The sequence below is a fragment of the Ips typographus genome, linkage group LG14, assembly GCF_016097725.1.
Source record: "Ips typographus isolate SLU linkage group LG14, UJ_Ityp_2.0, whole genome shotgun sequence".
Taxonomy (NCBI): Eukaryota; Metazoa; Arthropoda; class Insecta; order Coleoptera; family Curculionidae; genus Ips; species Ips typographus.
In genome coordinates this window covers 2,395,415-2,417,652 of record NC_138435.1, presented here as the reverse complement: position 1 = coordinate 2,417,652, position 22,238 = coordinate 2,395,415, and the positions used below count along the sequence as shown (strand labels likewise).

At 35.1% G+C, this 22,238-nt stretch overlaps 1 protein-coding gene across 1 annotated transcript in view; it reads left to right on the top strand.

The window, feature by feature from the left end:
* Positions 1-37: 37 nt before the first annotated feature.
* LOC145737416 (patj homolog) overlaps positions 38-22,238 on the top strand; it is a 25,898-nt gene continuing 3,697 nt past the window's right edge. The window contains 10 exon segments of the mRNA XM_081992084.1: positions 38-1,137; positions 1,236-1,417; positions 1,471-1,706; positions 1,761-1,924; positions 6,018-6,219; positions 6,272-6,633; positions 11,181-11,253; positions 11,309-11,485; positions 11,546-11,682; positions 17,882-18,085. Coding sequence (XP_081848210.1) covers positions 1,071-1,137; positions 1,236-1,417; positions 1,471-1,706; positions 1,761-1,924; positions 6,018-6,219; positions 6,272-6,633; positions 11,181-11,253; positions 11,309-11,485; positions 11,546-11,682; positions 17,882-18,085 — 1,804 coding nt within the window. The 5' untranslated portion in view covers positions 38-1,070.

The following is a 22,238-nucleotide window of genomic DNA, read 5'->3' as shown; positions in this document are numbered from 1 at the left end:
ATGTTGCCAGGTCTACCGTTTTTGTAGTTTTTCTACCGTTCTCCTGTTTTTATTTACGTTATTGCGATTATGTTGGTTGTGAAACTTTTTATATACTTTTTCAGTTTATTGAATAGGAAATTTAATAAGGATTCTAAAAATGCGCTTAAAATAGTCATTTTTTTAGTCCAAATTATTCTCTAAAACCACGTGATGTCTGTCACAATTGTCAAAATTTTACTGGAATTTGCAAGCATTACATTTTAACACAGTTTTCGAAACAAGACGATTTTCTGATAATTATGGCAGTTATTTTGACAATTGTCACTTCATAGTCTAGCTAAATGGTCTTCTGAAATCACGTGACAACTGTCACTAACGTCAAAATTGTCAAACCATGCTCTAAAGTTGCAAAAATCAGGGTTTAGAAACGTTTTCTCGCAGTATTTGGTATAAAACGTGTTTCTAAGATTTATGACCCATATGTTGACAGTTGTCACGTGGCCGTCTAGCTAAACAGTCTTCTGAAATCACGTGACAACTGTCACTTACGTCAAAATTGTCAAACCATGCTCTAAAGTCCTTTAAAACCACGTGGTGTCTGTCACTAATGTCAAAACTTAAAAAAAAACAATTATTAAGGAAAAAATTGTATTTTTCAAGTACGGTTTTTATAAAGCAAGAATAAATGATTAAAAACTTTGACGACAACTATTAAACGACACCCTGTATAGTGATGTACACAATTAATGAATTTGTTTTGACTGACTATTCTATCGCCATTAAATATTTCGACTTGGCAACGCTGTTGAATAGTGACATTTGACGTGTGTCATTCCACAGTTTGTTTACAAATTTTGTTGTGATTATCAATTTGAATGGTTTTTAAGCCAGAATTCAATTAATTAACTGCTAAAACGGCTAAAAAGGTACTAGGTAGTATATTATCTATCCAAAACAGCGAACAAAACCGAAATTTTTATCGTAAACGGACGATTGTGGTTTAAATCAATATTGCGGGGCTATTTGGTTCAAGGGCGCCGCTAACAGGAGCCAAATAGCCGAAAAGGAATGGTTTCACCTCGCAAAACATGGTTCTGAGCACGGAATGGTCTCAGGTGGAAGTTATTGAACTGGTTAATGACGGCTCAGGTTTAGGTAAGTCCTAGAGATAATCAAAGTTTGTTGCTTACTCGAATTTAGCTAAAATGAACAGTGTTCTAGCCTAGTAAGTCTGGTTTTCACAATTTAATCAGGTTTTGGTATTGTGGGTGGGCGCAGTACTGGTGTGGTGATCAAATCCATACTACCTGGTGGGATAGCGGATAAAGATGGTCGATTACAAAGTGGGGATCATGTGATACAAATTGGGGAGGTGAATTTACGGGGTTTTTCCGCTGAACAGGTAGCTGCAGTTTTAAGGCAAACTGGCTCAAATGTAGGTTATTTTCCTCCTTTTGCCTGAAGAAATTTCATTCCCTTTTCCTTTAGGTTAAGATGGTGGTGGCCCGATCCATCGATCCAGGATCGATCGATACCGACACATATCAGTACGGTGGCCCGGTGGTGCCCACTCGCATCCTCACAGATCCCGAGGAATTGGACCGGCAACTTTTAATGCACGAACCCGGTTTGGTGGAAAACAGTTTCCAGGACAACGAAACTGTTTTAAAAAAACAGGAAATTATCAACAACAATAACAACAACAACAACAATAACAATTACAGGTAAATGACATTTGACGGATGTTTGGTGTGACGTTTAGTTGTCAGTTGTCAAAGTGACGACGTGCCGTCGCCGGAACTGGAAAGCGGCACCGACAGTCCAATCAGTATCAGTCACATAATTGTGAGTCCGCTCGATTTGGAGGAGGATTTACCCGAAACTGAACGCTATTCGGTGATTTTGACTAAAAACGAGACTGGTTTGGGCATTACGATTGCGGGTAAGTGTTTTTGAAATTAAATTTTTCCCGGAAAATCTGAAAATTCAAAAATAATTACTTTTTTACATTTTTGTACTATTAACTTGAAAGTGTTTAGGAAATTGAGGTTAATTTTCTGAAAAATATCAGTTCTTGATATGGATCAGTCAGAGTCAACTTTGACGTCCTCTAGCGGCTAAACGGTGCAACTTAGCCCGGTTCTGTCAACGTCACGTGACAGCCCCGTTCATTAGCTTTCTTTTGTTATACGGTGGTTTTATACAGAGTGTGTCAAATAAGCGAGTTATGGACGATTTTCTGGAAAAGTGCACGGAAATTTAGTCAAAATTAGGAATTTTTTGGGCCTACTATACTAATGGCGACCATTTTGGATTTTTCTCAATCAAAGTGACTTTCTTAACTAATTTTGACCTACGGAACACAAATCTGACGTCCGTTTTGCTCTAACTGGCACCGTTTCGGAGATGACCTTGAAATTATGTCAATTTTGACACTTTAGGGCGTGGCACCCTTGCAAAATGACATTTTGACAAATGACACTTTACGTCATTTTTGTACGATTAACCTGAAGGTATTTAGGCAGTTGAGGTTCATTTTAAAAATAAAAAATTTTCTGAAAAAAATCGGAAGGTATGACCCTTGAAAATTCTTGACAATTCTAGTTTTTAATTTTTCAAGGTCAAACGGTGCATGGCATCAAAAAAGTGTATAGAAGGTAAAAGTTGCATCCCATCGAGGTGCATTTATGGTAAAAATTTCAGACCTCTAACCTGAAAGGTTTCTGAGATATTGAGAAAAAACTGCAAAAATCGTCAGTCAACTTTGACGTCCTCTAGCGGCTAAACGCGGCAACTTTGCACTGCCCGCTCATCGTCACGTGATAGCCCATCGCCTTCTTTACAAGAAAGCCTAGAATGTCACTTTTAATGGCGGCGTTATCGGATTTTTTTTTTCACAAACCTATGGAGATGCAGTAGAAAATATTTTTTTTTTATTTTTTCGTGTAGTTGATTAGAAGTTGTGAGTGAAAAATCAAAGAACGCTTCATTCCTCATCCAGATATGTATAGGTATGGCTTTTTATATCCAATAAAGTCCAGCCAAAGCAAGTTTGGTTAGAACCCTTTGTCTTGGAAAGTACAACAAACTAATGTAAAAACTGCTCAATCAAAAAAAATTTGGAAATCCTTGAATCTAGGTAAGCAAAACTGGTAAATGGGTTTTATATTATTACCAAGACCTTTCTTTTAAAATGTAAATGTGCCAATAGAACTTCTAAAAGCTGTCCTGTTTCTTCAGAGTAAACCTTTGTTGCTCTCAAAATGCAGGCGGCCTCAAAATGTAACTCACATAAGTCACATACCAATGTATGTAAGAGGCAATAAGTTTACTGAATGAGAAAGCATATTGTACTTACCACTGAGTATTGTGTTGGAGTAAAATCATTCCACTTCAAAGCTTTCAACCACTGTTGGGTTCGAGCAGGGTCTTTTGGAAAGTAAAAGACTGACACTTTTGGGCCTTTCACCAAATTGCTTTTAGAAATTTGGCAAACAAGCAGTGGACGGCATATTGTAGAGGCAATAGAATTTAAGTTAAAAAACCAACCACAAATTATAGAACAATGAAGGAACAATAACAATAGTGATAACACAATAAAATGAACACAAACTACACTTTCACTAGAACAATAAACATATAAACAACAATATATAATAGCAAATAAAAATTACTTTGGCAAGTAATCCCAAGTCTTGACTTTAAACCTTAAAAATTAATTTAATCATCCAAAAACTCAATTTCCACAATACAAACAAATGCAAACTGTCAATCCCATATTTCGGCCATATTGGAATTTTTGGCATGCACCTTCTTGGCTTTCTTGTACAGAGGGCGGTGGATAGCCACGTTCATTAGCTTTCTTTTGATATACGGTGGTTTTATACAGGGTGTGTCAAATAAGCGAGTTATGGACGATTTTCTGGAAAAGTGCACGGAAATTTAGTCTAAATTGGGGATTTTTTGGGCCTACTATACTAACGGCGATCATTTTGGATTTTTCTCAATCAAAGTGACTTTCTTAACTTTTTCCAACCTGGGGAACAAAAATCTGACGTCCGTTTTGTGCAAGGAGATGACCTTGAAATTATGTCAATTTTGACACTTTAGGGCGTGGCACCCTTGCAAAATGACATTTTGACAAATGACACTTTACGTCATTTTTGCACCATTAACCTGAAGGTTTTTAGGCAGTTGAGGTTAATTTTGAAAAAAAAAAAAATTCTAAAAAAAACCAGAAGGTATCACCATTGAAAATTCTTGACAATTCTAGTTTTTAATTTTTCAAGGTCAAACGGTGCATGGCATCAAAAAAGTGTATAGAAGGTAAAAGTTGCACCCCATCGAGGTGCATTTGTGATAAAAATTTCAAATCTCTAACCTAAAACGTTTTTGAGATATTGAGCAAAAACTGGAAAAAACAAGAGTCAACTTTGACGCCCTCTAGCGGCCAAACGGTGCAACTTAGCCCGGTTCTGTCAACGTCACGTGACAGCCCCGTTCATTAGCTTTCTTTTGTTATACGGTGGTTTTATACAGAGTGTGTCAAATAAGCGAGTTATGGACGATTTTCTGGAAAAGTGCACGGAAATTCAGTCTAAATTAGGAATTTTCTGGGCCTACTATACTAACTGCGACCATTTTGGATTTTTCTCAATCAAAGTGACTTTCTTAACTAATTGCAACCTGGGGAACACAAATTTGACGTCCGTTTTGCTCTAACTGGCACCGTTTCGGAGATGACCTTGAAATTATGTCAATTTTGACACTTTAGGGCGTGGCACCCTTGCAAAATGACATTTTGACAAATGACACTTTACGTCATTTTTGCACGATTAACCTGAAGGTATTTAGGCAGTTGAGGTTCATTTTAAAAATAAAAAATTTTCTGAAAAAAATCAGAAGGTATGACCCTTGAAAATTCTTGACAATTCCAGTTTTTAATTTTTCAAGGCCAAACGGTGCATGGTACCAAAAAAGTGTATAGAAGGTAAAGGTTGCACCCCATCGAGGTGCATTTGTGATAAAAATTTCAAATCTCTAACCTAAAACGTTTTTGAGATATTGAGCAAAAACTGGAAAAAACAAGAGTCAACTTTGACGCTCTCTAGCGGCCAAACGGTGCAACTTAGCCCGGTTCTGTCAACGTCACGTGCCAGCCCCGTTCATTAGCTTTCTTTTGTTATACGGTGGTTTTTTAGAGAATGTTTCAAATAAGCGAGTTATGGACGATTTTTTGGAAAAGTGCACCAAAATTTCTTTCAAATTGGGAATTTTTGCGTGCCAAAGTAAGGCTGCTAGAGCAAAAACAATTGAATATCGATACAAACATTTTACATCAAGTAGGCCTAGAATTTGACGTAGATTCCAAAAATCAATCAATTCAAATTAAAAAAAAATAAATAAATAAATCATTTTTCGAAATTTAATAATTTAATTAATTAATAATTAAAAAATAAAAATAATAAATTTTTTTAATTTTTTTTTTAATTTAATATAACTGTGGAATTATAGCCATAAACAAATGAGGGTAGAATATAAGGCACGTTTTACAATTTTACAATAAATTTAAAAAAAAAACAAAAAAAATAAATAATAATTTTTCGAAATTTAATAATTTAATTAATTAATACTTAAAAAAAAATTAATTTTTTAATTTATTAATTTTTTTTTTTTAATTTAATATAACTCTGGAATCACATCCATAAACAAATGAGGGTAGAATATAAGGCACGTTTTACAATTTTACAACAAATTAAAAAAAAAATAAAATTAAATTTTGCAGTCATTTTTGGATTCAATTTTCAAATTACATTAAATGGCTATTTCAGTTTTTTTAAATTACATACAGGAAAGTCAGAGAAAAAGGGGATTCAAATTAAAATTGAATGCACTTTTAATCATTTAGATTAGTCTGAAATGATCCCATTAGAATGCATGACAAGTTTGACAGTAATTTTCCAAAAAAATTGAAATTTTCCCTTAAAAATTACCGTTTTCCCTGGATTCCAGTCAGTGTAACAGAAAATTTGCAGGTTACGTATGCGAACGAGAAGATCTGAACGGGATTTTTGTGAAAAGTTTGTCGAAAGGTTCCGAGGCGGACAAGTGCGAGCTGATCGACGTAAACGATCGTATTATCGAGGTGGACGGCACATCCCTAGTGGATTTGACCAATCACGACGCAGTTAAAGTGCTCAAACAGACGGGCGACGTTGTCAATTTGACGTTTGAAAGGTTCGATTCCAAAAAGTTGGGCATTTTCTCGTTTGTACCGTTTGGTTTGCAGGTATTTGAGAGGTCCAAAGTTTGACAGTTTGCAGGAGGCCTTGGCCAATCAGGATCGACGCAACAGTCCCGGTTCGGTTAAAACGTTGACGTGGATACCGATCGAAGCCAATCAGGTTCGGGCGCGCCATTTTGTTGCATTTTTTTTCTCACTCTAACGTTTCTAGGTGGAGCCGGAGTGCGATTCGATCGATTCGATCGAAGCGATCGATGAACGAAATGCGGAAACGAAGGAAATTTTTATCGAAGAGAATTTCGAGGTGAATCCGGACGACGATCTGGAAACGTCGATCAAAACGAAGTGGGAGCGGATTTTGGGTGGAGACGCGCGCGTTGTTGTGGCTAACTTGACTAAACTGACAGGTCAGTGATATAACACCACTTTTCTCCCTGACTGTACTCAATTTTTTAGTGTTTTTTATGTCGTTAGATAGGAAATTTAATGAGGATTCCAAAAATGTGCTTAAAACAGTCATTTTCTTCCTCCAAGTGGGTTTTATGGGTGATTTTGTCACTGACTGTCTTTTCAAACTGTGTTTCTGGCAGTTCAAATTTTGACATTACTTTTTTCCCTGGCTGTACCGAATTTTAAAGTGTTTTTTATGTCATTAGATAGGAAATTTAATGAGGATTCCAGAAATGTGCTTAAAACACTCATTTTCCCACTCCAAGTAGGTTTTATAAGCGATTTTGTCGCTGAGTGTCCTTTAAAATTGTGTTTCTGGCAGTTCAAACTTTGACACCACTTTTCTCCCTGACTGTACTTAATTTTTTAGTGTTTTTTGAGGTTGTTGGATAGGAAATTTAATGAGGATTCCAGAAATGTGCTTAAAACAGTCATTTTCCTACTCCAAGTGGGTTTTACAAGCGATTTTGTCCCTGACTGTCTTTGAAAACTGTCTTTTTGGCAGTTCAAACTTCGACACCACTTTTCTCCCTGACTGTACTAAATTTTGTAGTGTTTTTTGAGGTTGTTGGATAGGAAATTTAATGAGGATTCCAGAAATGTGCTTAAAACAGTCATTTTCTCACTCCAAGTCGGTTTTATGGGTGATTTTGTCACTGACTGTCTTTTCAAACTGTGTTTCTGGCAGTTCAAATTTTGTCACCACTTTTCTCCCTGACTGTACTCAATTTTTTAGTGTTTTTTATGTCATTAGATAGGAAATTTAATGAGGATTCCAAAAATGTGCTTAAAACAGTAATTTTCTCACTCCAAGTGGGTTTTACAAACGATTTTGTCCCTGAGTGTCCTTTAAAATTAAGTTTCTGACAGTTCAAACTTTGACACCACTTTTCTCCCTGACTGTACTTAATTTTTTAGTGTTTTTTGAGGTTATTGGATAGGAAATTTAATGAGGATTCCAGAAATGTGCTTAAAACAGTCATTTTCTCACTCCAAGTGGGTTTTGAAGGTGATTTTATCACTGACTGTCTTTTAAAACTGTGTTTATGGCAGTTCAAACTTTGACACCTCTTTCTCCCTGACTGTACTCTATTTTTTAGTGCTTTTTATGTCATTAGATAGGAAATTTATTGAGGATTCCAAAAATGTGCTTAAAACAGTCATTTTCTCACTCCAAGTCGGTTTTATGGGTGATTTTGTCACTGACTGTCTTTTCAAACTGTGTTTCTGGCAGTTCAAACTTTGACACCACTTTTCTCCCTGACTGTACCCAATTTTGTAGTGTTTTTTATGTCATTAGATAGGAAATTTAATGAGGATTCCAAAAATGTACTTAAAACAGTAATTTTCTCATTCCAAGTAGGTTTTACAAGCGATTTTGTCCCTGAGTGTCTTTTTAAATTGTGTTTCAGGCAGTTCAAATTTTGACACCACTTTTTTCCCTGACTGTACCGAATTTTAAAGTGTTTTTTATGTCATTAGATAGGAAATTTAATGAGGATTCCAGAAATGTGCTTAAAACACTCATTTTCCCACTCCAAGTAGGTTTTATAAGCGATTTTGTCCCTGACTGTCTTTGAAAACTGTCTTTTTGGCAGTTCAAACTTTGACACCACTTTTCTCTCTGACTGTACTCAATTTTTGAGTGTTTTTTATGTCATTAGATAGGAAATTTAATGAGGATTCCAAAAATGTGCTTAAAACAGTAATTTTCTAACTCCAAGTGGGTTTTACAAACGATTTTGTCCCTGAGTGTCCTTTAAAATTAAGTTTCTGACAGTTCAAACTTTGACACCACTTTTTTCCCTGACTGTACTCAATTTTTTAGTGTTTTTTATGTCATTCGATAGGAAATTTAATGAGGATTCCAGAAATGTGCTTAAAACACTCATTTTCCCACTCCAAGTAGGTTTTATAAGCGATTTTGTCGCTGAGTGTCCTTTAAAATTGTGTTTCTGACAGTTCAAATTTTGACACCCCTTTTCTCCCTGACTTTACTCAATTTTGTAGTGTTTTTTATGTTATTAGATAGGAAATTTAATGAGAATTCCAGAAATGTGCTTAAAACAGTAATTTTCTCAGTCCAAGTGGGTTTTACAAGCGATTTTGTCCCTGACTGTCTTTTCAAACTGTGTTTCTGGCAGTTCAAATTTTGTCACCACTTTTCTCCCTGACTGTACTCAATTTTTTAGTGTTTTTTATGTCATTAGATAGGAAATTTAATGAAGATTCCAAAAATGTACTTAAAACAGTCATTTTCTCACTACAAGTAGGTTTTATAGGCGATTTTGTCCCTGAGTGTCCTTTCAAATTGTGTTTCTGGGATTTCAAACTTTTCTCCTTGACTTTACCTGATTTTGTAGTGTTTTTTATGTCATTAGATAGGAAATTTAATGAAGATTCCAAAAATGTGCCTAAATCAGTCATTTTCCCACTCCAAGTGGGTTTTACATGCAATTTTGTCCCTGAGTGTCCTTTAAAATTGTGTTTCTGACAGTTCAAACTTTGACACCACTTTTTTCCCGGACTGTACTCAATTTTTTAATGTTTTTTATGTCATTAGATAGGAAATTTAAAGAGGATTCTAAAAATGTACTTAAAACAGTAATTTTTCCACTCCAAGTCGGTTTAACAAGCGATTTTGTCCCTGAGTGTCCTTTAAAATTGTGTTTCTGGCAGTTCAATCTTTTCTCCTTGACTTTACCTAATTTTGTAGTGTTTTTGATGTGATTAGATAGCAAATTTAATGAGGATTCCAGAAATGTGCTTAAAACAGTCATTTTCTCACTCCAAGTCGGTTTTATGGGTGATTTTGTCACTGACTGTCTTTTCAAACTGTGTTTCTGGCAGTTTAAACTTTGACACCACTTTTCTCCCTGACTGTACCCAATTTTTTAGTGTTTTTTTATGTCATTAAATAGGAAATTCAATGAGGATTCCAAAAATGTGCTTAAAACAGTCATTTTCCTACTCCAAGTGGGTTTTACAAGAGATTTTGTCCCTGACTGTCTTTTCAAACTGTGTTTCTGACAGTTCAAACTTTAACACCACTTTTTTCCCTGACTGTACTCAATTTTTTAGTGTTTTTTATGTCATTAGATAGGAAATTTAATGAGGATTCCAGAAATGTACTTAAAACAGTCATTTTCTCACTCAAAGTGGGTTTTACAAACGATTTTTCCCTTGAGTGTCCTTTAAAATTGTGTTTCTGACAGTTCAAACTTTGACACCACTTTTTTCCCTGACTGTACTCAATTTTTTAATGTTTTTTATGTCATTGGATAGGAAATTTAATGAGGATTCCAAAAATGTGCTTAAAACAGTCATTTTCTCATTCAAAGTGAGTTTTACAAGCGATTTTGTCCCTGAGTGTCCTTTAAAATTGTGTTTCTGACAGTTTAAACTTTTACACCACTTTTCTCCCTGACTGTACTCAATTTTTTAGTGTTTTTTATGTCATTAGATAGGAAATTCAATGAAGATTCCAGAAATGTGCTTAAAACAGTCATTTTCTCGCTCCAAGTCCGTTTTATGGGTGATTTTGTCACTGACTGTCTTTTCAAACTGTGTTTCTGGCAGTTCAAACTTTGACACCACTTTTCTCCCTGACTGTACTCAATTTTGTAGTGTTTTTTATGTCATTAGATAGGAAATTCAATGAGGATTCCAGAAATGTGCTTAAAACAGTCATTTTCTCATTCAAAGTGAGTTTTACAAGCGATTTTGTCCCTGAGTGTCCTTTAAAATTGTGTTTCTGACAGTTTAAACTTTTACACCACTTTTCTCCCTGACTGTACTCAATTTTTTAGTGTTTTTTATGTCATTAGATAGGAAATTCAATGAGGATTCCAGAAATGTGCTTAAAACAGTCATTTTCTCGCTCCAAGTCCGTTTTATGGGTGATTTTGTCACTGACTGTCTTTTCAAACTGTGTTTCTGGCAGTTCAAACTTTGACACCACTTTTCTCCCTGACTGTACCCAATTTTTTAGTGTTTTTTTATGTCATTAAATAGGAAATTCAATGAGGATTCCAAAAATGTGCTTAAAACAGTAATTTTCCTACTCCAAGTGGGTTTTACAAGCGATTTTGTCCCTGACTGTCTTTGAAAACTGTCTTTTTGGCAGTTCAAAGTTTGACATCACTTTTCTCCCTTACTATACTTGATTTTGTAGTTTTTTTTATGTCATTAGATAGGAAATTTAAAGAGGATTCCAGAAATGTGCTTAAAACACTCATTTTGCCACTCCAAGTAGGTTTTACAAGCAATTTTGCCACTGAGTGTCCTTTAAAATTGTGTTTCTGACAGTTCTAACTTTGACACCATATGTCTCCCTGACTGTACCAAATTTTTCGTGTTTTTTCACGTCTTTGGATAGGAAATTTATTGAGGATTCCAAAAATGTGCTTAAAACAGTAATTTTCCCACTCCAAGTGGGTTTTACAAGGGATTTTGTCCCTGACTGTCTTTTTGGCAGTTTAAACTTTGACGCCACTTTTCTCAGGTCTCGGCATCAGCCTGGAAGGGACCGTGGACGTGGAGGACGGCATCGAATTACGGCCTCGACACTTTATTAGGTTCGCACATTCTAACCGAACCTGACGTGGTGAATAATGACTGGTCGTTTGTCAGATCGATCCTGCCCGAAGGTCCGGTGGGACAAAACGGCAAACTCAGTCCTGGCGACGAGATTCTGGAGGCGAACGGGCAAAAGCTACCGGGCATCCCCCACGTCGACGTGGTGAAAATTCTGCGCGAATTGCCTCGCGCCGTTCGATTGGTGTGCGCGCGTAAAACGGCCGATAACAGGTCGATTTGACTGTGACTTTTACCGAGATATTGCAACAATGGAGTGGTTTTTGTTTTTAGGGTGATCGACACGGCGCAGGACCGGGACGCTTTCGAACGACGCAACATTTTGGGGGACAGCCTCGAGAATCTCTTACTTCCCACTCCAGCCACCGTTACCGTAGAGGGCGCTAGCGATACTGCCAGCACTGCCACAGGTTAGTATTTGACAGTTTTATTGTTTTTTTTTTGGTTAAATCAGTGTTGCCAACATTGTAAGTCAGTTTAAACTTTGACATCACTTTTCTCCCTTACTGTACTTGATTTTGTAGTTTTTTTTATGTCATTAGATAGTAAATTTAATGGGGATTTCAAAAATGTGCTTAAAACAGTCATTTTCCCACTCCAAGTAGGTTTTACAGGTGATTTTGTCCCTGACTGTCTTTGAAAACTGTCTTTTTTGCAGTTCAAATTTTGACACCACTTTTCTCCCTGACTGTACTCAATTTTTTAGTGTTTTTTTATGTCATTAGATAGGAAATTCAATGAGGATTCCAAAAATGTGCTTAAAACAGTCATTTTCCTACTCCAAGTGGGTTTTACAAGCGATTTTGTCCCTGACTGTCTTTGAAAACTGTCTTTTTGACAGTTTAAACTTTGACATCACTTTTCTCCCTTACTGTACTTGATTTTTTAGTGTTTTTTATGTCATTAGATAGGAAATTTAATGAGGATTCTAAAAATGTGCTTAAAACAGTCATTTTCTCACTCCAAGTCGGTTTTATGGGTGATTTTGTCACTGACTGTCCTTTCAAATTGTGTTTCTGGCAGTTCAAATTTTGACACCGCTTTTCTCCCTGACTGTACTCAATTTTTTAGTGTTTTTTTATGGCATTAGATAGGAAATTCAATGAGGATTCCAAAAATGTGCTTAAAACAGTCATTTTCCTACTCCAAGTGGGTTTTACAAGCGATTTTGTCCCTGACTGTCTTTGAAAACTGTCTTTTTGGCAGTTTAAACTTTGACATCACTTTTCTCCCTTACTGTACTTGATTTTTTAGTGTTTTTTATGTCATTAGATAGGAAATTTAATGAGGATTCTAAAAATGTGCTTAAAACAGTTATTTTCTCACTCCAAGTTGGTTTTACAAGCGATTTTTCCCCTGAGTGTCCTTCAAAATTGTGTTTCTAACAGTTCAAACTTTGACACCACTTTTCTCCCTGACTGTACTCAATTTTTTAGTGTTTTTTTATGGCATCAGATAGGAAATTCAATGAGGATTCCAAAAATGTGCTTAAAACAGTCATTTTCCCACTCCAAGTGTGTTTTATAGGTGATTTTCTCACTGACTGTTCTTTAAAATTGTGTTTTTGACAGTTCAAATTTGGACACCACTTTTCTCCCTGACTGTACTCAATTTTTTAGTGTTTTTTATGTCATTCGATAGGAAATTTAATGAGGATTCCAGAAATGTGCTTAAAACACTCATTTTCCCACTCCAAGTAGGTTTTATAAGCGATTTTGTCGCTGAGTGTCCTTTAAAATTGTGTTTCTGGCAGTTCAAACTTTGACACCACTTTTCTCCCTGACTGTACCAAATTTTTTAGTGTTTTTTATGTCATTAAATAGGAAATTTAATGAGGATTTCAAAAATGTGCTTAAAACTGTCATTTTCCTACCCCAAGTGGGTTTTACAAGCGATTTTGTCCCTGACTGTTTTTGAAAACTGTCTTTTTGGCAGTTCAAATTTTAACACCATTTTTCTCCCTGACTGTACTCAATTTTTTAGTGTTTTTTATGTCATTAGATAGGAAATTTAATGAAGATTCCAAAAATGTGCTTAAAACAGTCATTTTCTTACTCCAAGTGGGTTTTACAAGCGATTTTGTCCCTGACTGTCTTTGAAAACTGTCTTTTTGGCAGTTTCAACTTTGACATCACTTTTCTCCCTGACTGTACTCAATTTTTTAGTGTTTTTTATGTCATTAGATAGGAAATTTAATGAGGATTTCAAAAATGTGCTTAAAACTGTCATTTTCCTACCCCAAGTGGGTTTTACAAGCGATTTTGTCTCTGACTGTTTTTGAAAACTGTGTTTCTGACAGTTCAAACTCTGACACCACTTTTCTCCCTGACTTTACCTGATTTTGTTGCGTTTTTTATGTCATTAGATAGGAAATTTAATGAGGATTTCAAAAATGTGCTTAAAACTGTCATTTTCCTACCCCAAGTGGGTTTTACAAGCGATTTTGTCCCTGACTGTTTTTGAAAACTGTCTTTTTGGCAGTTCAAATTTTAACACCACTTTTCTCCCTGACTGTACTCAATTTTTTAGTGTTTTTTATGTCATTAGATAGGAAATTTAATGAAAATTTCAAAAATGTGTTTAAAACAGTCATTTTCTCACTCCAAGTCGGTTTTATGGGTGATTTTGTCACTCACTGTCTTTTCAAACTGTGTTTCTGGCAGTTCAAATTTTGACACCGCTTTTCTCCCTGACTGTACTCAATTTTTAAGTGTTTTTTATGTCATTAGATAGGAAATTCAATGAGGATTCCAAAAATGTGCTTAAAACAGTCATTTTCTCACTCCAAGTAGGTTTTATAGGTGATTTTGTCCCTGACTGTTCTTTAAAATTGTGTTTTTGGCAGTTCAAACTTTAACACCACTTTCTTCCCTGAATGTACTAAAGTTTTTAGTGTTTTTTATGTTATTGGATAGGAAATTTAATGAGGATTCCAAGAATGTGCTTAAAACAGTCATTTACCTACTCCAAGTGGGTTTTACAAGCGATTTTGTCCCTGACTGTCTTCGAAAACTGTGTTTCTGACAGTTCTAACTTTGACACCATTTTTCTCCCTGACTGTACTCAATTTTTTAGTGTTTTTTATGTCATTAGATAGGAAATTTAATGAGGATTCCAGAAATGTGCTTAAAACTGTCATTTTCTCACTCCAAGTAGGTTTTATAGGTGATTTTGTCTCTGAGTGTCCTTTCAAATTGTGTTTCTGGTATTTTAAACTGTTCGCCTTGACTTTATCTGATTTTGTAGTGTTTTTTATGTCATTAGATAGGAAATTCAATAAGGATTCCAAAAATGTGATTAAAACAGTCATTTTCTCACTCCAAGTGGGTTTTACAAGCGATTTTGTCCCTGACTGTCTTTGAAAACTGTCTTTTTGGCAGTTTAAACTTTGAGATCACTTTTCTCCCTTACTGTACTTGATTTTTTAGTGTTTTTTATGTCATTAGATAGGAAATTTAATGAGGATTCTAAAAATGTGCTTAAAACAGTCATTTACCTACTCCAAGTGGGTTTTACAAGCGATTTTGTCCCTGACTGTCTTCGAAAACTGTGTTTCTGACAGTTCTAACTTTGACACCATTTTTCTCCCTGACTGTACTCAATTTTTTAGTGTTTTTTATGTCATTAGATAGGAAATTCAATGAAGATTCCAAAAATGTGCTTAAAACAGTAATTTTCTCACTCCAAGTAGGTTTTATAAGCAGTTTTGTCCCTGAGTGTCCTTTAAAATTGTATTTCTGGTAGTTCAAATTTTGACACCACTTTTCTCCCTGACTGTACTCAATTTTTGAGTGTTTTTTATGTCATTAGATAGGAAATTCAATAAGGATTCCAAAAATGTGATTAAAACAGTCATTTTCTCACTCCAAGTGGGTTTTACAAGCGATTTTGTCCCTGACTGTCTTTGAAAACTGTCTTTTTGGCAGTTTCAACTTTGACATCACTTTTCTCCCTTACTGTACTTGATTTTGTAGTTTTTTTTATGCTATTAGATAGGAAATTTAATGAGGATTTCAAAAATGTGCTTAAAACTGTCATTTTCCTACCCCAAGTGGGTTTTACAAGCGATTTTGTCCCTGACTGTTTTTGAAAACTGTCTTTTTGGCAGTTCAAATTTTAACACCACTTTTCTCCCTGACTGTACTCAATTTTTTAGTGTTTTTTATGTCATTAGATAGGAAATTTAATGAAGATTCCAAAAATGTGTTTAAAACAGTCATTTTCTCACTCCAAGTCGGTTTTATGGGTGATTTTGTCACTGACTGTCTTTTCAAACTGTGTTTCTGGCAGTTCAAATTTTGACACCACTTTTCTCCCTGACTGTACTCAATTTTTTAGTGTTTTTTTATGGCATTAGATAGGAAATTCAATGAGGATTCCAAAAATGTGCTTAAAACAGTCATTTTCCCACTCCAAGTGTGTTTTATAGGTGATTTTCTCACTGACTGTTCTTTAAAATTGTGTTTTTGACAGTTCAAATTTGGACACCACTTTTCTCCCTGACTGTACTCAATTTTTTAGTGTTTTTTATGTCATTAGATAGGAAATTTAATGAGGATTCCAAAAATGTGTTTAAAACAGTCATTTTCTCACTCCAAGTCGGTTTTATGGGTGATTTTGTCACTGACTGTCTTTTCAAACTGTGTTTCTGGCAGTTCAAATTTTGACACCACTTTTCTCCCTGACTGTACTCAATTTTTTAGTGTTTTTTATGTCATTAGATAGGAAATTTAATGAGGATTCCAAAAATGTGTTTAAAACAGTCATTTTCTCACTCCAAGTCGGTTTTATGGGTGATTTTGTCACTGACTGTCTTTTCAAACTGTGTTTCTGGCAGTTCAAATTTTGACACCACTTTTCTCCCTGACTGTACTCAATTTTTTAGTGTTTTTTATGTCATTAGATAGGAAATTTAATGAGGATTTCAAAAATGTGCTTAAAACTGTCATTTTCCTACCCCAAGTGGGTTTTACAAGCGATTTTGTCCCTGACTGTTTTTGAAAACTGTCTTTTTGGCAGTTCAAATTTTAACACCGCTTTTCTCCCTGACTGTACTCAATTTTTGAGTGTTTTTTATGTTATTGGATAGGAAATTTAATGAGGATTCCAAGAATGTGCTTAAAACAGTCATTTACCTACTCCAAGTGGGTTTTACAAGCGATTTTGTCCCTGACTGTCTTCGAAAACTGTGTTTCTGACAGTTCTAACTTTGACACCATTTTTCTCCCTGACTGTACTCAATTTTTTAGTGTTTTTTATGTCATTAGATAGGAAATTTAATGAGGATTCCAGAAATGTGCTTAAAACTGTCATTTTCTCACTCCAAGTAGGTTTTATAGGTGATTTTGTCTCTGAGTGTCCTTTCAAATTGTGTTTCTGGTATTTTAAACTGTTCTCCTTGACTTTACCTGATTTTGTAGTGTTTTTTATGTCATTAGATAGGAAATTTAATGAGGATTTCAAAAATGTGCTTAAAACTGTCATTTTCCTACCCCAAGTGGGTTTTACAAGCGATTTTGTCCCTGACTGTTTTTGAAAACTGTCTTTTTGGCAGTTCAAACTTTAACACCACTTTCTTCCCTGAATGTACTAAAGTTTTTAGTGTTTTTTATGTTATTGGATAGGAAATTTAATGAGGATTCCAAGAATGTGCTTAAAACAGTCATTTACCTACTCCAAGTGGGTTTTACAAGCGATTTTGTCCCTGACTGTCTTTGTGTTTCAGGCAGTTCTAATTCTGACTACACTTTTCTCCCTGACTTTACCCGGTTTTGTAGCGTTTTTTATGTCATTAGATAGGAAATTTAATGAGGATTCCAAAAATGTACTTAAAATAGTAATTTTCCCACTCCAAGTGAGTTTTACAAGCGATTTTTCCCCTGAGTGTCCTTTAAAATTGTGTTTTTGACAGTTCAAACTTTGACACCACTTTTCTCCCTTACTGTACTTGATTTTGTAGTTTTTTTTTATGTCATTAGATAGGAAATTTAATGAAGATTCCAAAAATGTGCTTAAAACAGTCATTTTCTTACTCCTAGCTAAATACAAAAAAGTGAAGTTAAAACAAAATTTCAGTGAAATGTGGCAACGTTTTTGCGGATCATTCAAGGATTGGCAACACTGTGTTGTTAATGCTGTTCCGAACAAAAAATAGCTATTTATGTAACCAGTTACGAAAAGATCGATTTTGTGTAACAAATGAATGTTTGTAGGGCGAGCGCAGCGAGGTCCTACACTTTGAATGAGTTACACAATAAGACATTTTCGAAACGTGTTGCATACATAATTTTTTCTAATTTTGACCAAAAAGCGGTAAAAACCATCTTTTAAAGTGATTTAACACAAATATTCACTTTCATAGCACCTTGTATAAACAGTGACAACGACATGTTATGATGGATGTCGCCCATATGTTTCTACGGAAATGCATAAAAACAGGGAGTGATGAAATTAACTTTTCATAACTAGTTACATAAAGTAAAACGTTTTGTCACTCTAATCAGTTTTGAAAAGTGTCACTTTATATGCCAAAATTAGAAAAACGCTTTTTCCCAACCAATTCCCATGTGGCCGCGTCGCACTCCCGATCTGACATTGTTTGAGTTTTAGTAGCCGACGAATCAAACGGCGAAACGACCGATACGGCGCTGTGGAGCCGACAAATCGACTACGTCGAGCTGATCAAGGCCGACAAAGGTTTGGGCTTCTCCATATTGGATTACCGTGATCCGGACGATCCGCGATCGTCCGTGATCGTTGTCCGAAGTCTTGTGCCGAATGGGGTGGCCGAATTGGACGGACGCATTGCACCCGGTAAGCACTGAGAAAGGTCGAATTGTTGTTTTCGTTATACTTCTTTGAAAATGCTCATTTCTGTTGGGAGTAATTGAAAAAAACAAGGCAAAGTGGGTTAGAGACTGGCAGGGATGCTCCGAAAGACTGACAAACTACAATAAGGACAGCCAAGAGAAACAGCTTTTGTGGGACAGCACTTTTCTCCCTGACTTTACCTGATTTTGTTGCGTTTTTTATGTCATTAGATAGGAAATTCAATGAGGATTCCAAAAATGTGCTTAAAACAGGCATTTTCTCACTCCAAGTGGGTTTTACAAGCGATTTTGTCCCTGACTGTCTTTGAAAACTGTGTTTCTGACAGTTTAAACTTTAACATCCCTTTTCTCCCTGACTGTACTCAATTTTTTAGTGTTTTTTATGTTATTTGATAGGAAATTTAATGAGGATTCCAAAAATGTGCTTAAAACAGTCATTTTCTCATTCCAAGTGGGTTTTACAAGCGATTTTTCCCTTGAGTGTCCTTTAAAATTGTGTTTCTGACAGTTCAAACCTTGACACCACTTTTTTCCCTGACTGTACTCAATTTTTTAGTGTTTTTTATGTCATTAGATAGGAAATTTAATGAGGATTCCAAAAATGTACTTAAAACAGTCATTTTCTCATTCCAAGTGGGTTTTACAAGCGATTTTTCCCTTGAGTGTCCTTTAAAATTGTGTTTCTGACAGTTCAAACCTTGACACCACTTTTTTCCCTGACTGTACTCAATTTTTTAGTGTTTTTTATGTCATTAGATAGGAAATTTAATGAGGATTCCAAAAATGTGCTTAAAACAGTCATTTTCTCATTCCAAGTGGGTTTTACAAGCGATTTTTCCCTTGAGTGTCCTTTAAAATTGTGTTTCTGACAGTTCAAACCTTGACACCACTTTTTTCCCTGACTGTACTCAATTTTTTAGTGTTTTTTATGTCATTAGATAGGAAATTTAATGAGGATTCCAAAAATGTACTTAAAACAGTCATTTTCTCATTCCAAGTGGGTTTTACAAGCGATTTTTCCCTTGAGTGTCCTTTAAAATTGTGTTTCTGATAGTTCAAACCTTGACACCACTTTTTTCCCTGACTGTACTCAATTTTTTAGTGTTTTTTATGTCATTAGATAGGAAATTTAATGAGGATTCCAAAAATGTGCTTAAAACAGTCATTTTCCTACTCCAAGTGGGTTTTACAAGCGATTTTGTCCCTGACTGTCTTTGAAAACTGTCTTTTTGGCAGTTCAAATTTTGACACCACTTTTCTCCCTGACTGTACTCAATTTTTTAGTGTTTTTTATGTCATTAGATAGGAAATTTAATGAGGATTCCAAAAATGTGCTTAAAACAGTCATTTTCCCACTTCAAGTGGGTTTTACAAGCGATTTTGTCCCTGACTGTCTTGGAAAACTGTCTTTTTGGCAGTTCAAACTTTGACATCACTTTTCTCCCTAACTGTACTCAATTTTTTAGTGTTTTTTGTGTTATTGGATAGGAAATTTAATGAGGATTCTAAAAATGTGCTTAAAACAGTCATTTTCTCACTCCAAGTCGGTTTTATGGGTGATTTTGTCCCTGACTGTTTTTGAAAACTGTCTTTTTGGAAGTTTAAACTTTAACATCACTTTTCTCCCTTACTGTACTTGATTTTGTAGTTTGTTTTATGCCATTAGATAAGAAATTTAATGAAGATTCCAAAAATGTGCTTAAAACAGTTATTTTCTCACTCCAAGTAGGTTTTACAAGCGATTTTGTCCCTGACTGTCTTTGAAAACTGTTTTTTTGGCAGTTCAAACTTTGACACCACTTTTCTCCCTTACTATACTTGATTTTGTAGTGTTTTTTATGTCATTAGATAGGAAATTTAATGAGGATTCCAAAAATGTACTTAAAACAGTAATTTTATCACTACAAGTGGGTTTTACAGGCGATTTTGTCCTTGACTGTACTTTCAAACTGTGTTTCTAGCAGTTCAAATTTTGACACTGTTTTTCTCCCTGACTGTACTCAATTTTTTAGTGTTTTTTATGTCATTAGATAGGAAATTTAATGAAAATTCCAAAAATGTGCTTAAAACAGTAATTTTCCTACTCCAAGTGGGTTTTACAAACGATTTTGTCCCTGACTGTCTTTGAAAACTGTCTTTTTGGCAGTTCAAACTTTGACACCACTTTTCTCCCTGACTGTACTCAATTTTTTAGTGTTTTTTATGTCATTAGATAGGAAATTTAATGAGGATTCCAAAAATGTACTTAAAACAGTCATTTTCCTACTCGAAGTGGGTTTTACAAGCGATTTTGTCCCTGACTGTCTTTGAAAACTGTCTTTTTGGCAATTCAAACTTTGACATCACTTTTCTCCTTGACTGTGCTTGATTTTGTAGTGTTTTTTATGTCATTAGATAGGAAATTTAATGAGGATTCCAAAAATGTGCTTAAAACAGTAATTTTCCTACTCCAAGTGGGTTTTACAAACGATTTTGTCCCTGACTGTCTTTGAAAACTGTCTTTTTGGCAGTTCAAACTTTGACACCACTTTTCTCCCTGACTGTACTCAATTTTTTAGTGTTTTTTATGTCATTAGATAGGAAATTTAATGAGGATTCCAAAAATGTACTTAAAACAGTCATTTTCCTACTCGAAGTGGGTTTTACAAGCGATTTTGTCCCTGACTGTCTTTGAAAACTGTCTTTTTGGCAATTCAAACTTTGACATCACTTTTCTCCTTGACTGTGCTTGATTTTGTAGTGTTTTTTATGTCATTAGATAGGAAATTTAATGAGGATTCCAAAAATGTGCTTAAAACAGTAATTTTCCTACTCCAAGTGGGTTTTACAAGCGATTTTCACCCTGACTGTCTTTAAAAACTGTCTTTTTGGCAGTTCCAATTTTGACATTGCTTTCCTCCCTTACTATATCAAATTTTGTAGTGTTTTTTCTGGTTAGTGGATAGGAAATTCAATGAGGATTCCAAAAATGTACTTAAAACAGTCATTTTCCTACTCGAAGTGGGTTTTACAAGCGATTTTGTCCCTGACTGTCTTTGAAAACTGTCTTTTTGGCAGTTCAAACTTTGACACCACTTTTCTCCCTGACTGTACTCAATTTTTTAGTGTTTTTTATGTCATTAGATAGGAAATTTAATGAGGATTCCAAAAATGTACTTAAAACAGTCATTTTCCTACTCGAAGTGGGTTTTACAAGCGATTTTGTCCCTGACTGTCTTTGAAAACTGTCTTTTTGGCAATTCAAACTTTGACATCACTTTTCTCCTTGACTGTGCTTGATTTTGTAGTGTTTTTTATGTCATTAGATAGGAAATTTAATGAGGATTCCAAAAATGTGCTTAAAACAGTAATTTTCCTACTCCAAGTGGGTTTTACAAGCGATTTTCACCCTGACTGTCTTTAAAAACTGTCTTTTTGGCAGTTCCAATTTTGACATTGCTTTCCTCCCTTACTATATCAAATTTTGTAGTGTTTTTTCTGGTTAGTGGATAGGAAATTCAATGAGGATTCCAAAAATGTGCTTAAAACAGTAATTTTCTTACTCCAAGTAGGTTTTACATGCGATTTTGCCTTTGAATGTCCTTTAAAATTGTATTTCTGGCAGTTCAAATGTTGACACCACTTTTCTCCCTGACTGTACTAAAGTTTTTAGTGTTTTTTATGTCATTAGATAGTAAATTTAATGAGGATACCAAAAATGTGCTTAAAACAGTTATTTTCTCACTCCAAGTGAGTTTTATAAGCGATTTTGTCACTGAGTGTCCTTTCAAATGGGGATTCTGGCAGCTCAAACTTTTCTCCTCGATTTTAACTGATTTTGTAGTGACATAGTTGATTTTTTTGACAGATTGTTGCTCAGAGTGTCCTCTACAAAATATCAAACGACAAGTTTGTCTGAAAAACGTCAACTAACCATTGAGTTATTGACACTTAATCTAGGTGACTAGACAAAATAGACAGTTTTGTTATTTTGACAGCTTGTAACTCCTTAATTTGACACTTGACAGGAAAAAGTCACCGAAGCAAAAAGATAGTCCAGGTCGAGGGCTTGTCAAAAATGTCATTACTCAAGTTGATTGGTTCAGTGGTTGGGCCGCTAGAGGGCGTCAAAGTTTTCTCTCTCTTTCCCCCTGAAC